The 14553-nt window shown below is 38.2% G+C and overlaps 1 protein-coding gene across 16 annotated transcripts in view; it reads right to left on the reverse strand.

The window, feature by feature from the left end:
• syngap1b (synaptic Ras GTPase activating protein 1b) overlaps nt 1-14553 on the reverse strand; it is a 183475-nt gene that overhangs the window by 132518 nt on the left and 36404 nt on the right. For 13 of the 16 annotated variants that reach the window (XM_055013875.1, XM_055013887.1, XM_055013876.1 and 10 more), the window contains one exon: nt 8209-8519. The exons of the other annotated variants lie outside the window; for them this stretch is intronic. In XM_055013875.1, coding sequence (XP_054869850.1) covers nt 8209-8519 — 311 coding nt within the window. The remainder of the gene's footprint in view (nt 1-8208; nt 8520-14553) is intronic. 16 annotated transcript variants of the gene reach the window in all.

Below are 14553 nucleotides of genomic sequence, written 5' to 3' on the forward strand. Positions count from 1 at the left end.
TGTGCAGGAAGCAGCAACACCAGTGAGAAAAAATAAAAAAGGTGCTCCACTGGTCCTCTGTATCTCCACTATGGAAAAGTACAGTGTGATTGCTTTTTTCTTGCCGAGCCACTGAAGCCATCTAAAACGAATGGGAATAAATTGAAGGGCGAGTGTGTGTTTGTGTGTGTGTGAGTAGGAGAGAGGAGCAGAGAGACACCCGCTCCGCATGAGGTGAGTGACAGGCATGAATATTTAACGCCTCTCGCCGTCGCCGAGGTGACGGCTATCAGCACGTCAGTCTTGCCTCCAATCCATTTACAGCTGCTGCCTTATTGGCACAATTAGACAGGGATAAGGCTCTGATTAATTGAACTGGGCCCTCCATTCAGTCCTACCACAGCGGTACAGGTCTCTTATCGGGATCACAGTGTGCTCTATTCCTCTGAGTGATGACAGGCTGAAATACTATTGGCAGCCATGCACACACACTACAGTAAAGTGGCCACCCGTACGCTTTAACTGGCCTCATAAAGATGCATGACTTTACTGCCTTGCCAACATAGCTAAAGAAAGCTAAAGAAAGACACAGCAGGCAGATAACAATAACTCACACCTTGTAGACTTCTAAAAAGTCTGACAATTCAGGGCTTGAAGCCAAATTAAAAACTGCATTAGCATGTACATGGTCTAATAACTCAGCTGCCAATCTGGAAAGGTGACCTATAGATTTTGGTTAATTCATTGTGGTGGTACAAATCAGCAGTGTTGGCCTAAAGTGTCTGTCATTTTGTGTGTGGAAACAGTTTTTGTTGCAGAGTTAGAAAAGTTGAAGAACACTACCCTCTCCTGGTCTGAATAGCAAGATGAGATTTCACTTACAACCAGCAGCAAACCTGTGTGCAGAAATACACAAACCTGAGAACAAAAATAGCAATACCCATTTTAAGTAACCTAAAAAGCAAGTGAGGAAACAGAATAACTGAGCTCTCTCTTCTTCCTGCACAATTCAACCTTCTCCTGATAGAACAGTGGAGATTGTGTTTTTGCTGTAAAGCTTCCCAGCAGCGAATGTTTAAAACAGCTGAAAAAAACATTATTCACTAGTTAAAAGGCAGCTGAAAAGAAATTCAATCATATGTTTGATTTACACTTACACTTTAGTGTTCAAGACAATAAACAAGCACATACACCGATCAGCCACAACGTTATAACCACTGGCAGGTGAAGTGAATAACATCGATCATCTTGCTATAATGCAACGTTCTGCTGGGAAACCTTGAGTCCTGACATTTATGTGGAAACATTGCAGGTCAAGCAATCCCCCACCCTTCTACGGCAACAGCAGTCCTTGGTGCCAGTTGCCACCCTCAGCACTCAGCAGGACAATGCACTCTGACAACAACAAAAAAAAAACTGCTCAGGAGTGGCCCGGAGAACACAACAGAGCTAAGCTGTTCACCTGGGTTCCACGCTCCCCAGATCCAAATCTTAATGAGCATTTGTGGGATGTGCCATGATAAGCCTGGTCTAGGTAGGTTCCACCCTGAAACCCAGAGGACCCACAAAATTCTCTGTCACCATCCCAGTGCCACAGGACGTCCGCAGAGGTCGCCTGAGTCCATGCCCCATTGGGTCAGAGGAGTTATAGCATCATAAAGGGGACCAACACAATATTAGGCAGGCGGTTATAATGTTATGCCTGATCGGTGTAAGTAGTAATTATTCACCAAATGTCAACCCTGAAGCACTTTAATCCTTTGATTACCAATCAATTTCTTTGTAGTTTTTGCTCCTGTCAACTTTTTACTCACTGTAGGCTCATTTTTCACTGTAACATAAAGTCCTGGGCCGCTATGGATACAGCACAACCAAGGCTGGAAGTACAGAAGAACTCAGAAAAAACAAAACTTTGTTCAGTATAATGTCATAAATTAGTACAAAAGAGGAAAAAAAAAGATGGAAATGGAATTCCTTTTTACAAAAAATGAAAAACCCTGAATCAACATGTTTTTCCAAATGGTCACAGAGTTTAACAACACTGGAAAATATGGTGACTCTGTACAATAGGTATTTTAGTACTTACATTGTTCATTTGTTTCCTTACTATATCTTCTATCTGCCCTGTGTAAACACAGCCTCTAGTTTAACAGAAAAGTCCTGGAATATTTTTTCATGTGACTGTTGTTTGCAGCTGAGGCATTTCAGGTAAGGACTGCCAATATATATATCTAATTTTATTTTTTTTTTACCCAATATGGTCAGTGCAAACTGACACTAGTGGTACATCAGCTCTAGAAAGATAATTCACCATGCTGAATGTACCTTCAACTACTTGCTGACAACTTGCTACTCAGCCTACCACGTTTAAGCCATGATGCATTTGTTTTACGGTGTAAGTATGTTTTATTTTGCCTCCTGCTCTGCATTTCAATATTCATTTCCGCACGGGTCTGTGCAAACACAGCCTGCAGTTCAACTGAATTTTTGTCATGTGACAGTCATGGCTTCTGAGTTGTGTTCAGGAAAACAGATCTTTTTTTTGTTTTCTACGGAATATGGTGTAAACAGTTTATTTTTGGCAAATTTTTTAAATGGCACGTTTTAACAAGTGATTCTAAATAAATATTGCAATTTAAACTTAGATTTGGTTCATTTTCTTGAGTTAATGTCATACACAAGTAGTTCAGTTTTTTTTCTCTTTTTACACTTCTGGATCTGAAAAATATTGCAAATTTGGCAATTTTTTAAGGATAACATTGCCAGGAGGTTTTGTGGATCAAAGGGTTAAGTAATCTAACAAGCAAGAAGTGAGGAAAAAGAATAACTGAAGTGTCTGTTTTTCCTCAATCTTCTCCTGAAATTTAGAGTCAAAGTGAAAATGATGTCTTCACTGTGAAGTCTCTGAATGATTTGAAATAGAACACAATATACTTAAATAAGAGTGAATGGTAACTGAATAAAAGATTCATTCAACATGTCCAGCTACACATATGTCCATATTATACTGATACTTCAGTGTTTGATCCAATAAGCAAGCACATAAATATGAAGGGAAAAAAATCTACCATGAAATCCATTAAACCTGCTATCTATAATTCTTTTTAAATGAATAACCAATTGTGCATCTATGCTAATTGTGAACTATTGTAAGATACAGAAACAACACCTTTACCCAGACTGAAGATGCTCTCTAGTCTGTGTCTGATAATCAGAAGTGGGTCACACTAATGATCACTGTCAAGGTCTGTTCAAAACTAAATAAATTAGAGTGATAGTTAAAAAGAATAAGACCAGTTTTATTCTATATTTTCATATTTTTATCTATGAATCTAAAAAAAAGCTAATAACGCTAAAATTCAGGGGTTGGTGTCATTTACTCTGTCATTGCTAGAAAGTTGGAGATTTCTGAACTTCTACACCAGTGGTTGTCTCAATCCACACTGACACTTTAAGCCTGTAATTTAGCATTTCTAAGCAGTCTTACATTTTTATTAAAATAGTTTGAACCACAAGATAGACTCTAGCCTATCCCAGCTGACTTGGATGGATGGATGGATGGATGGATGGATGGATGGATGGATGGATGGATGGATGGATGGATGGATGGATGGATGGATGGATGGATGGATGGATGGATGGATGGATGGATGGTTTAAATCACACGATCGTGGAGCTCTCAGCAAATACATGCACATTTTAGCATGTATTAGTTTATTTGTCAACAATAACTACACACTACAAGTTTGTATCTTCACATGAATGTGGCAGCTTTTGAATTTATCTGCATTTGTTCAAAATACAAGACACTGTTCTAGGTGCACCCAAAGGATCTTATTTATCTACACTACTTAAATATACACTGCTAGTCAAAAGTTTGGGCATACCTTCTCATGTAATGTTTTTTCTTTACTTGCATGACTATTTACATTATAGATTCTCACTGAAGGCATCAGAACTATGAATTAACACATATGGAATTATGTAGTAAACAAAAAAGGGTGATATAAGCTAAAACATGTTTTATATTTTAGATTCTTCAAAATAGCCACCCTTTGCTTTGATGACTGCTTTGCACACTCTTGGCATTCTCTGGATGAGCTTCATGAGGATTGGCTGGTCGTGTAAATGATAAGCAGGAGAAGCTGCAGGTACCAGATTATTTACCTGTCATTTATTTTTCTCATCATTTTTCCTTTAAATGACAACTGCAGTATTAGTGAACACAGAATCAGAGAACTCTCCTGGATGAGTATGTGATAATGTGGAGTTCTGCTTTGGTCCCTAACTCTGAGTACCAGCAGTGGAGAGCACACACATTTTTTTTTTTTTCCAAAGTCAGTCTAAGAAATACTCATCTACAAAATGTGAGCAAATGTAATTTTAACATGTCACACACTTATGCAAAAACACAGAAGATCGCAACTGAAATGAGTAATAAGAAAATTTTAAATAATTAAGTAGTTTTTCAATTGAAAATAGACATTTCAAACTCCTAAAATTGAGTGAATCACACACTTAAAAATGACTACAGAAATACTGAAATTAAGTTGAATTTACATAAAAATTTAAATAGTTTAAGTAGCTTCTACAAGGACAAGTCTCGTTTGATCTACATAATAATCTGATGCAAAAACATGCATTCATTTCTTCAGGTAGATCAAGAAGACAATCTTCATCAGTGTATTAGTTTTTCTCCACAAAAAAAAGCTGGGTAATAAATATAATAATTTGTGCCTCTTTGGCTGGTTGCAGACAGGCCTTCAAGACACTTAAACAAACCAACTAAAACAAAATGTTTGCATTTTTGTGCCATGCAGTGTGAGTTTATCCTTTGAGGTTATTGTTTACACAGCTATGATTCTGGTAAGCAGTGCAAAGAATGACCTAAAGAACCAGTCAGCTTCACTCAGAATTAACAGCTGCCCTTGAAAATGAACCCCTTAAAGCAAGCCTGAGGTGATCAGTGATCCAGGGAAGCGCTAGCGTCTGGGATAGACTCTGGATACAGTCTATGTCTCTGACCTCCTATTAGGTTAAAAGTGTGTCCTTCACACTGTGTGGAACGACCTTAATGCAGGTTGTGCCAAAAACACCCACCAACCTACATTTTACCCAAAACGTAAAGCATTTTATGATAACAAACTGGGGAAAGAGTGCATTACATAGAACCAGAATCCAGTCTCAAATTTACTCATCAGCAAGAACTGCAATGATTAATCACTTAATCGACTAGTTAACTATTTTGATAATGAAAGACTGAGTAAGAAAAACAAGCTGATATTTTCTGATTCCGGCTTGTTGAGTTTTAATACTTCCTGGTTTCTTTCCTTCTCTGTGACAGTCAACCGAATATCTTCGCGGACAAAACAAGATATCCATGTGAATTAGAGAACTCAGATGACACCCAAGATGTCATCTTGGGCTTGGGTAAACACTGATAGACACTTTACACCTCTTCCTGGCATTGTATAGACCAGGTAATCAAGAAAATAATCAACAGGTTGATTGAAAATGGAAATGATCGTTAGAGTAACATTTCTGTTTATATCCGCTATCTAGTTAACCTGAAGCACCAGATAGTTTGTGACAGAGAACCATCAGAGGAGTCGTCCTTAGAAACTGTTTAGAAAAGGGCTAGCACTTATTTTTAAAAAAATAAATAAATGGCAGACTTATTGGACGAACCGTCCGTCTGTCTCTGTCTATCATAAGCTAACCTCAGCCTATCAGGTCAATAAACCATAAGTTCAATCCCAGTCTCCACACTGATGGACTGACGGCTAAGAGGCGTGTTCCTACTTAGTGTTTAAAGGCGTGTAAAGGTCCGGTGCTCTGATAAAAAATTAAATTGTTCATAAATTAACAGCAAAGTTGGTGACATAAATGTAGCTGTCCTGGCTGTCACACAAACCCAGCATGGATAGTATATTCCAAGGAATCAACAAAGTTTATCAGTGATAACATCTAGCTGCTCGCTGCTGTGATTAATTATTGCACTTTTGTTAAACATGTACAGAGAATTTACAGATATTCATGGCTTCCAAGACTTTTGGACTGTGACAAAATTCTAAATGAACAAAGAAACGTTAAGATCAACGAGTGAAGAACTATAGCAAAGATCATATGTTGCTGGAGTCACACTTAAAGATTTACTGAACCATACTTATTACAGGAAAAATGCTTAATTCCTCAAAAAATAGAAAATATATTTCTCAAGACAGTGCAAAACCTTCTAATATATGACAAAGACATTAGCCCATCACTTCCTTCAGTTTGGAAACCTCTTATTTTATATGCAATAAAATAACAAATACATTTAGGTTATTTGTTATCCACTCTGTAAGATGAAAGCCTAATCTTGATATTTTAAGCTTGTGCATTTGATTTTGTAAGCACCTTCTGATAATATAACACTAGAAGTACAAAAAAAGAGGCAGTGACTGTCAAATACATACAGGAGTTGTGGCTTTGTTTCTTTTTTTTATAATAGTGATTTGGTGTTTCCAAGCAATATGTGTTGTCACAATAACATGTGGCATTCATCCTTTGATATACCATTTTAAGCCCTCACAAACTCACACACTAAGAAGCACCACGGCTGTGATGTTGGTGAAGTCTGTGAGGGTTTAGGCCTCAGGGTGGAGATTGGGACTGGGCCTTAGACTCACCATAGACTGCTGTCAGACCTAAAACATGCCTGCAGCTGCCAGTACTTCCTCACAGGAGCCTGACTGGTCTGACAAAGTCTTGCCAGCTGGATTTTCTTGTGAATCCAGCTGCCTCGCAAGATAACCATTTAATTAAATGAGTCCAAATGTTTTGCAAGACAAAAGAGCTCAAATTTACACTGTAACTGCACTACTCTTCTGCTTTATATGTGTGATAAATAGCACATTATAGCTTATACTTCAAGCAATGCATTTAGCAGAGTTACCCCACTTTAGTGTGTAATGTGAATGTACCTTTATACAGTGTAATCATTGGCATTTAAGAATGTGGTGTATAATGTGTATGAAGTATACCAAATACTATATTCCAGCTACAGTGTCTTTGTAAAGTATTCACTCTCCTTGAAAGTTTTCCTCTTTTATTACTTCTCAACATTGAATCAAGAATTTACAAAAAACCCCAACTTTCATACGAAAGTAAAAAAAAGATTTCTACAAAGTAATGTCAACTGCCCCTTAAAGTCAGTATTTAGTATCTCCACATCATGATGCTGCCACCACCATGTTTTACACTAGGGATGGTGTGATAATGTGCTGTGTTTGGTATCAGCCAAACATAGCATCTAGTCTGATGGCAAATATGCTCTAATTTGGTGGAGTCTCCCACATGCTTCCTGGGGAGCTCTACTTAAGATTTAATGTGAGCTTTTGAACGTGAACAGTGGCTTCTCTTTATTACTCTTCCATAAAGCTCTGATTGCTTTTAAAAAAAAAAAAAAAGAAAAAAACAGGCAACAGATGTATGCAGAATCTCTTTCAGAGGAGTCATAGATGTCATGGTGGCCTCCCTCACTAGTTTCTTTTGTGTTCGGTTTTTGAGGAAGGTCTGTTCAGATTTACAGATGTGGCATATTCCTTCCATTTCTTAATGATGGCTTTAACTGTGTTTAAAGAAGAATTTTTCTTGTATTCATTTCCTGATTTATGCTTTTCTATATCCTTTTAACAGAGCTGCTTGGAGTGTTGTTTTGTCTTAATTGACGTAGTTAGAGCCAGGAGTACTGATTCACCAATGACTGGAACCTTCAGATACTGGTGTCTTCATAATGCAGTCACTGAAACACATTCACTGTACCCAGATGATTTCCATTTAACTTACTTAACTAACTGTCTGACTTCCAGCACCAACCGTCCAGCGCCAAGCAAGTAAATACTTATGCAATTACTTATTTCAGGTTAAATAAATTAGCATTACTGTGTAGAAATAAGTTTTCACTTTGGTATCAAGGAGATTGTTTTTGGAAATTCTTGTCAAAAAAGCCTAATTAAATTGATTATCATTCAATGTTAGCTATAAAAAGTGAAATTTCAAGGGCTGTGAAATCTATTTATCAGCACTGCACATCAAAGAAATCCTATAAGTTATATTTCCTTTAACATATATAAATAATAAAGGTTATTAATTGTATCAAATAATGACATACAGTGAAGCGCTACGTTTTCCAGTGTGTGCAAACCACTATCAGTATTTGTATTCTTGGTGTGTGCAGCACAATACCTCCTCCTGGTCCAACATGTAGAGCTGATTTCCGGAGCTCACGCGAAGACGGGGGTTCCAGCGGTCGTGGGGTGCACAGTCGTGTGAGGGGCGGTCGTAGGTGGGGCGCTCGTGCAAGGGGCGGTTGTAGGAGGGACGGTCAAAGGAAGGACGTTCGTAGGAAGGACGCTCGAAAGAGGGACGGTCGAAGGAGGGGCGGTCGTAGGAGGGACGTTCGTGAGCAGGATGGTCGTAGGAGGGAGTGTGGAAGGAGTGGGCGTGGGAGCGATGATGGTGATGATGATAGGAGGGGGGGACGGCACACCTTGCATCTGGAAAGGAGAGACAGGTGGGGGGTAAGAGGAAGGAGAAAGGAGAAGGTCTTAGTTAGGATCATCGGTAGGAGGGCCATGATGCTGTGACACGTCTGTCCTCGTAACATCAGTATCAGGTGACATTAATGCGTTTTAAAGCATCTGCTTAGTTATAGAAGCTGTCCAGAGAGCACAGGTTGCGCCAATGAAAACCTGATTCTGGGGTGTAAAAAGATGATATTAATAATAATGATGATGATGGTAAACACTTATGAAACAAGATGACCAAAGTGCTTTTCACAGATACGACGATAAGTACAATGACACATAATTAGATTCCGTAAAAACTAGAGCATGAAATCAATCAAGCAGCAAATAGATAAACAATACAGTTTATCTTTTTGAGCTTGTTTCTGCTTTTGTGCCAGAGCATGATGAGATCCTACTCTCACACATGGCCATTAAATAAGACGTTACAGTCCTGAAGCAGATAGCTTAGCTTAGCATAAGCTGCCCCTGTCTAAAGGTGGTACAGCCCAGAATTACCCAATGTGAAAACTTTACTGCCCTTTTGGGTTTTGCACTTTAAACAAGCAAGATATAACAGGTCAGCTGGTTAGTTTTACAGGTTACTCCTTCAAAAGCAAATTTGTGAAAACATGAATTTAACATTTATTATTTGCATTTTCCAGATGCCAACCCTGTCTCCCAAAAAATATGTGTCAAGACAACTAAACTGCATTCTCATTTATGTTTGGAAAGAAAGACATTTTCTCCCCGAAAAGCAGGTCTGTGTTTAGCAGGAAAGGTTTTCAGTTTAAAGAAGCCACAAATAAGGATACTGACACAAGGACACAGCAGCAGAGGATGGTGGCACCAGTCAGCAACAGGACTTTCACCTTAAAGATCAGAGTTCATGTCCTGTGTGGGATCATTATTCTCAGACATAAGTTTCATTTTCAAACATAGTTTACTTTCAGTGATCAGTTGCTCTTTGCTTAGTTTTAGGCACAAAAACTATATAGTTAAGGAAAATATCATGCTTTGGCTTACACTTTCACAAGAATAACTACATGACAGAGGGTTGTTTAAGTTTTAGTTTAAACCTTGGTTTATAATCCAACCTTTTGAGAACATGTCGAGAACTTCTCCATGTTGGAGTGAACAAGTTAATAAGTCCCACCCCATTTAATATACCAACAGTGGACTGAAAGGGAGTGACAACAAAGTAATAAAATAAATGGCAAACTATTAGTTGATTTGAAACATATCCATCATACATCACAACATCACATCAATGTTATCCGGCAGAAAATACATTTCCTTCAATATGTAATTGACTGCAGTTTAGTTGTAAAGGAATTTATTTTTTTTGGGAGACTGCACATAGATATGCAGGACAAATAAGGAAAAGGAAAAGTGTCTAAACAGGATAAAGAATATATCTAAAGCTCACCAATACAAGAGTCAACACATTGGTTGCAGTAGTTACAGTTTTCACAAAGTTTAAAGAGTCCATATTCTGCACATTTACATGTTTACAACTGTATTTTTGGGCTCTATTAGAAAATGCTCCTGCATGTGCTTCATGTTCAAAGAACCCATTATCTTTCTCATACTTCACATTGCTGCTGCAGCTATTCACTGCCTCTGAAACACTCTGTTTGAGCTCCTGTCCTGACCTGCAAAACCCAGAGAAGGCCCAACAAAAGCAAGGTCATTTTAGTTACATAATGTAACCACAGACCTATGAATATAAGCACATAACACTGGCAGAAGAGACTCTGCTGTGGAAATAATGGTGAACTGCAAAGGAATCTGCTCATTCTTTCTTTGAAATCTTGCTGGACAGGTGTTATGTAACTACGTTACATAGTGATGTCAATAAGTAACAGAAGAAAAACCTGGACTCCAAACCAGGCCTTTCAGGCAGGTAAAGAGCAGTGTTTTTTCTGTGGGAGAGAAAAAAATTGGGCTTTGTAAGTTTGCAGATCTTTCACATGCACAAAAAAAGCTATTACACACTAAAGGAAAGGTGAAACTCCCAAAAGCATCACATGGGTTCTTTAGAACAGTCCATACTAACCTAGTTTTTCCACTATAATTCCCCCGTCCATAGAAAATGTCCTTGTTTTCCATTTGCTCTTGTCTTTATAATGCTAATCCCATTCACACAAACAGGACAAAAGAAAACAGAAGAGCCATTTCCTCTTATGTTTAAAACTTTGCCGAGACAAACGTTAAGCAGCATTAGGGTAAGCAAAGAAGTATTTGGAAACACTACAAAGTGAAAACAAAACAGAGGCTCCCATCGCAAAAACTCTCCACTCTTTCATTTATTAGAAGAAGGCACTCGATGGTGGCTCTGCAGACACCCCTTTTTGATTTGAAAGACTTTATGTCTGTTAGTTTTATAGTCACAGCTAAAAATGATAATTGTCTTATTGAACAAGTCCTGTGTTCATCTCACCACCATAATCTAATCATCTGTACCTTGGCCTGCGGCTGTCCTGTCCACCAAAATGAGTTGAAATCTGTTCTGAGGTTCCAGAGATATCCCGCTAACAGACGGACAGAAAAAGTGAACTATAATATATAATCTCCACAGCGGGGAACAAGTTATCTTTGACATTATCCGTAATTCCGGGGATCATTTAAGAAGATGTGGGAAAAGAAGGAAAATAATATCTGAGGGCCCTGTGCAGCAGATAATTAAAGAAATTGATCACACAGTGTCAGAGACATTAATATGGATTTTTTCCAGGTAGCTGTTTGACTCTGCCCTAAGTGAAAAATGTGTGGCTAAGGACCACTGGTAAATGAGGCACTTTGTCTTTCCTTTCTTTGCTGCTGTCTAAGTTGCTGGTCTAATTGCACTATCTTAGCTTATGTTTAAAGTTATAACTTTTTCACATTATAAGGAAATGATAAAGGGAAATTGTAAGGAAAACCACCATAAGCACTAAATAATACTCTCCTAGCTTTTAGCAGTTTCATTTTTTTGTGTTTTTCCATAGCTCTAAATGTCCTTTTCTGTTTTCATACGTGTGTCCCATCTCTTTCTCTGCGACCCTCAATCTTCTGCATCTTGATGGATCTGTTGCTCTCATATTGACCCTCCTCTTAAGACTCCTTATTTAGTCTCTCTGTTTAAGCTTTAGACATTTTTATTTCTATTCCGTTACGCAAAAGGCACCAACAGCATCTCTCACATGCGTTATATTACACCACTGAGCATTTTGTAGTTTCAAGCCATGGATACAAAAGCAAATATCTCAAGGCAGGTCTCTCATGGTATTCAAAGACACTTTCCTCTTTTAGAAATGGTCTGGTGGAACATGTTAGCCACAATATACTGTCTTCAAACTGTGAAAACACACACACACCTACACACACACACCTACACACACACACACACACACACACACACACACACACACACACACACACACACACACACACAAAAAAAAACAACATTGCCAACAGGCTAGATTTATTGTACTTGTTTAAGACTCTGCTCAAAGTGACCACTCTGGTAGGATCAACATTACACGTCCTAGTCCAGAAAAGGAGATTTTTGAATTAAAATGTAATGAAACCAAGTGATTTTACCAGTTTTTGAAGTTAAATGAATACACTGATTTTAAAACTAAATCCTGAAGTAAAGGATTTCAGAAATATGTCTGCAGAGCATGCGTCAGTCAAAGTAACATTTCCCCAGGGGTTCACACATCCTGCACTGAGGAAAAGCCAAATTCACACTTACAACATCTGCAGACTGTACTACAAGGCTGGAACACATACACATTTTCACACAGTCACACAGAGACGAGGTGAGAGAAAACTGGTGTTTATTTGACCCAGTGTGCACAAACACTACAGTAGCACATTGCTAACACTTCATACCCTGACAGCGTCCACTGACACTTTGCAAAAAGTTTTTTTTTTTTTTACATACAAGAAAATATATCATGCAGGTGACTGACTGTAGCTCTGCACTTCTTCGCCATTCAAGTGCAAAAAACAGCCACCAGTGGCCCACAATGCAACACCACAGCATGTCATATCCGATCACATTACTGCATCCTCATTTCACATATTCTCCCCCACTCCTGATGCCAGACAGCTGACAGTGCCTCTGCATCCTCAGCCTGAGCAGAAAAAGCAGGCAATTCACTAACTCTGGCAAAATAACAACTGAGTTGATCTTTCAGGTTCCTGTTTGAATTATGAATCGAGCTGCTAAAATATTGATGAGCTCCTAAACAAGCAGAGCTAATTAAAATGGACTAATAAAGAAATGAAAAGGGGGGTGAATCATGGAGAGCAGCTTCATGCAGTCACATAGGCAGGGAGAGGTTTTCAGTCTTGCTTCAAGGCTGATGTGGTGAAATAGAGTTTGGAGGCCTTCTGTTGTGGGGTGATCACTCTAAATATAACATTTTGTCCAGTCCTACAAAGTCACACATACACACACACACACACAAAATCCAATTTGGAAAAATAATATTACACAGTATGAATCATTTGGGTGGACAGAAACTTCAAACTCGAGGCCATGAATATGGGGCACTGTGAGGGGGGCTGCATTAAAGGGTCACAACATCTTCCGCTGAGGCTATTTTTTAAAAATGTAAGCGAAAGAAAAAAGGGGTTGACTGGGAAAGACTGTAGTATGCAAGCTGACAGATTTCTGTCAGGAACCTCCTCAATTCATTTGAGCAATTGCTGGCTGCAAGCTGATTGATGCTTATCTTATTTGACTTGTCTTTTATGTAGAATAAGTTACTCCCAATGCTTTCCATTTCTGCTGCAGATGATTATTTTAATCATTTGGTCTTTAAAGTATCATAAACAATGACATATGTCCATCACAAGTAAAATCAGAACCAACAAAACAGCAAATGCTCACATTTGAAAACTTGACCAAAAAAATATATATATATATATATTTTTTTTTGCAGTATTGCTTTTTAAAAAGAAATCAATAATTTAATCAGTTAACAATTATTTGGTGATAAAATTTCTTTCCATGACTAAATGATTAATCGATCGACTCTTTCCATCCTGGAGGTTGGTGGGAAAGTTACTTTTATCTACAATTTAGCAGTTTATCAGTACTTAAGAGTACTTATGCATGTCAAACTATAGGTGACGATCTGTATGGATCATGGATCAGTCATGATTCATTACACCATTACACAACGAGGGACAAGTCTGACTTGTATGTAATGGCATTAATGCATAGTCACATGCATGCCTATGACGTATTACAGGAAGAAACTACTATTTATAGTTGGCAACACAACAGTCTAGAAAGTAGTGCTGTAAGAGTTGCAACCTAATGCCACAGGAAGGTACTGGCAGGAATTATACATCACTTGATGTGCAGCTCATTCTCTCATGTATGACAAATATTATGTGCACATCTTGGCTTCCTCCACTGTGTTGGGTATGTCTGAACGTTAACATGAGGAATATTAGCGTAAAAGCAATATATGTCTGAAGGACAGAATGCCGTCATTGTAACAGTTTAATTAGGCAGCAATGTTACATTCCCCATGTCTGAAAAGAGCTTTATTAAAACAAAACCTGGTGCCATTTTTAAAAGATTCACCGTGCAAGGTGACAGGATTGGTTTCCTATGTTTATTACAGATGAAACACTTGTTGAGACTGTCATTGGTACACTGCAGCTTTGAGGTGACATGGCATGAACTATATATTTTACTCACTGCCTACCATATAAAAACACCATATAAACACGTTAACAAGATGAAAAACTTGATTTACACACAGGAAAGGGTCTTTAAAATGGGTTTAATAACATCAGTGTCACTGATTCACTTTTTCACTTAAGTAGGAAGCAAAACGTCAGTTTTTGCTGAATATTTCCAATCTAACTCTGGCCTGGTGATGGAGACAAAGAGATTTATTACATTTCAAAATTCTCCAAAGTGTCACTGATCCATACAGCCCAAATAAGTTCATTTTGGCCTTATAGTTGAGGAACTGCTACTCATTGAAGTTGTTGATATTATTTAAAGTGGAAA

This window comes from Amphiprion ocellaris, chromosome 9 (assembly GCF_022539595.1).
Source record: "Amphiprion ocellaris isolate individual 3 ecotype Okinawa chromosome 9, ASM2253959v1, whole genome shotgun sequence".
Taxonomy (NCBI): domain Eukaryota; kingdom Metazoa; phylum Chordata; class Actinopteri; family Pomacentridae; genus Amphiprion; species Amphiprion ocellaris.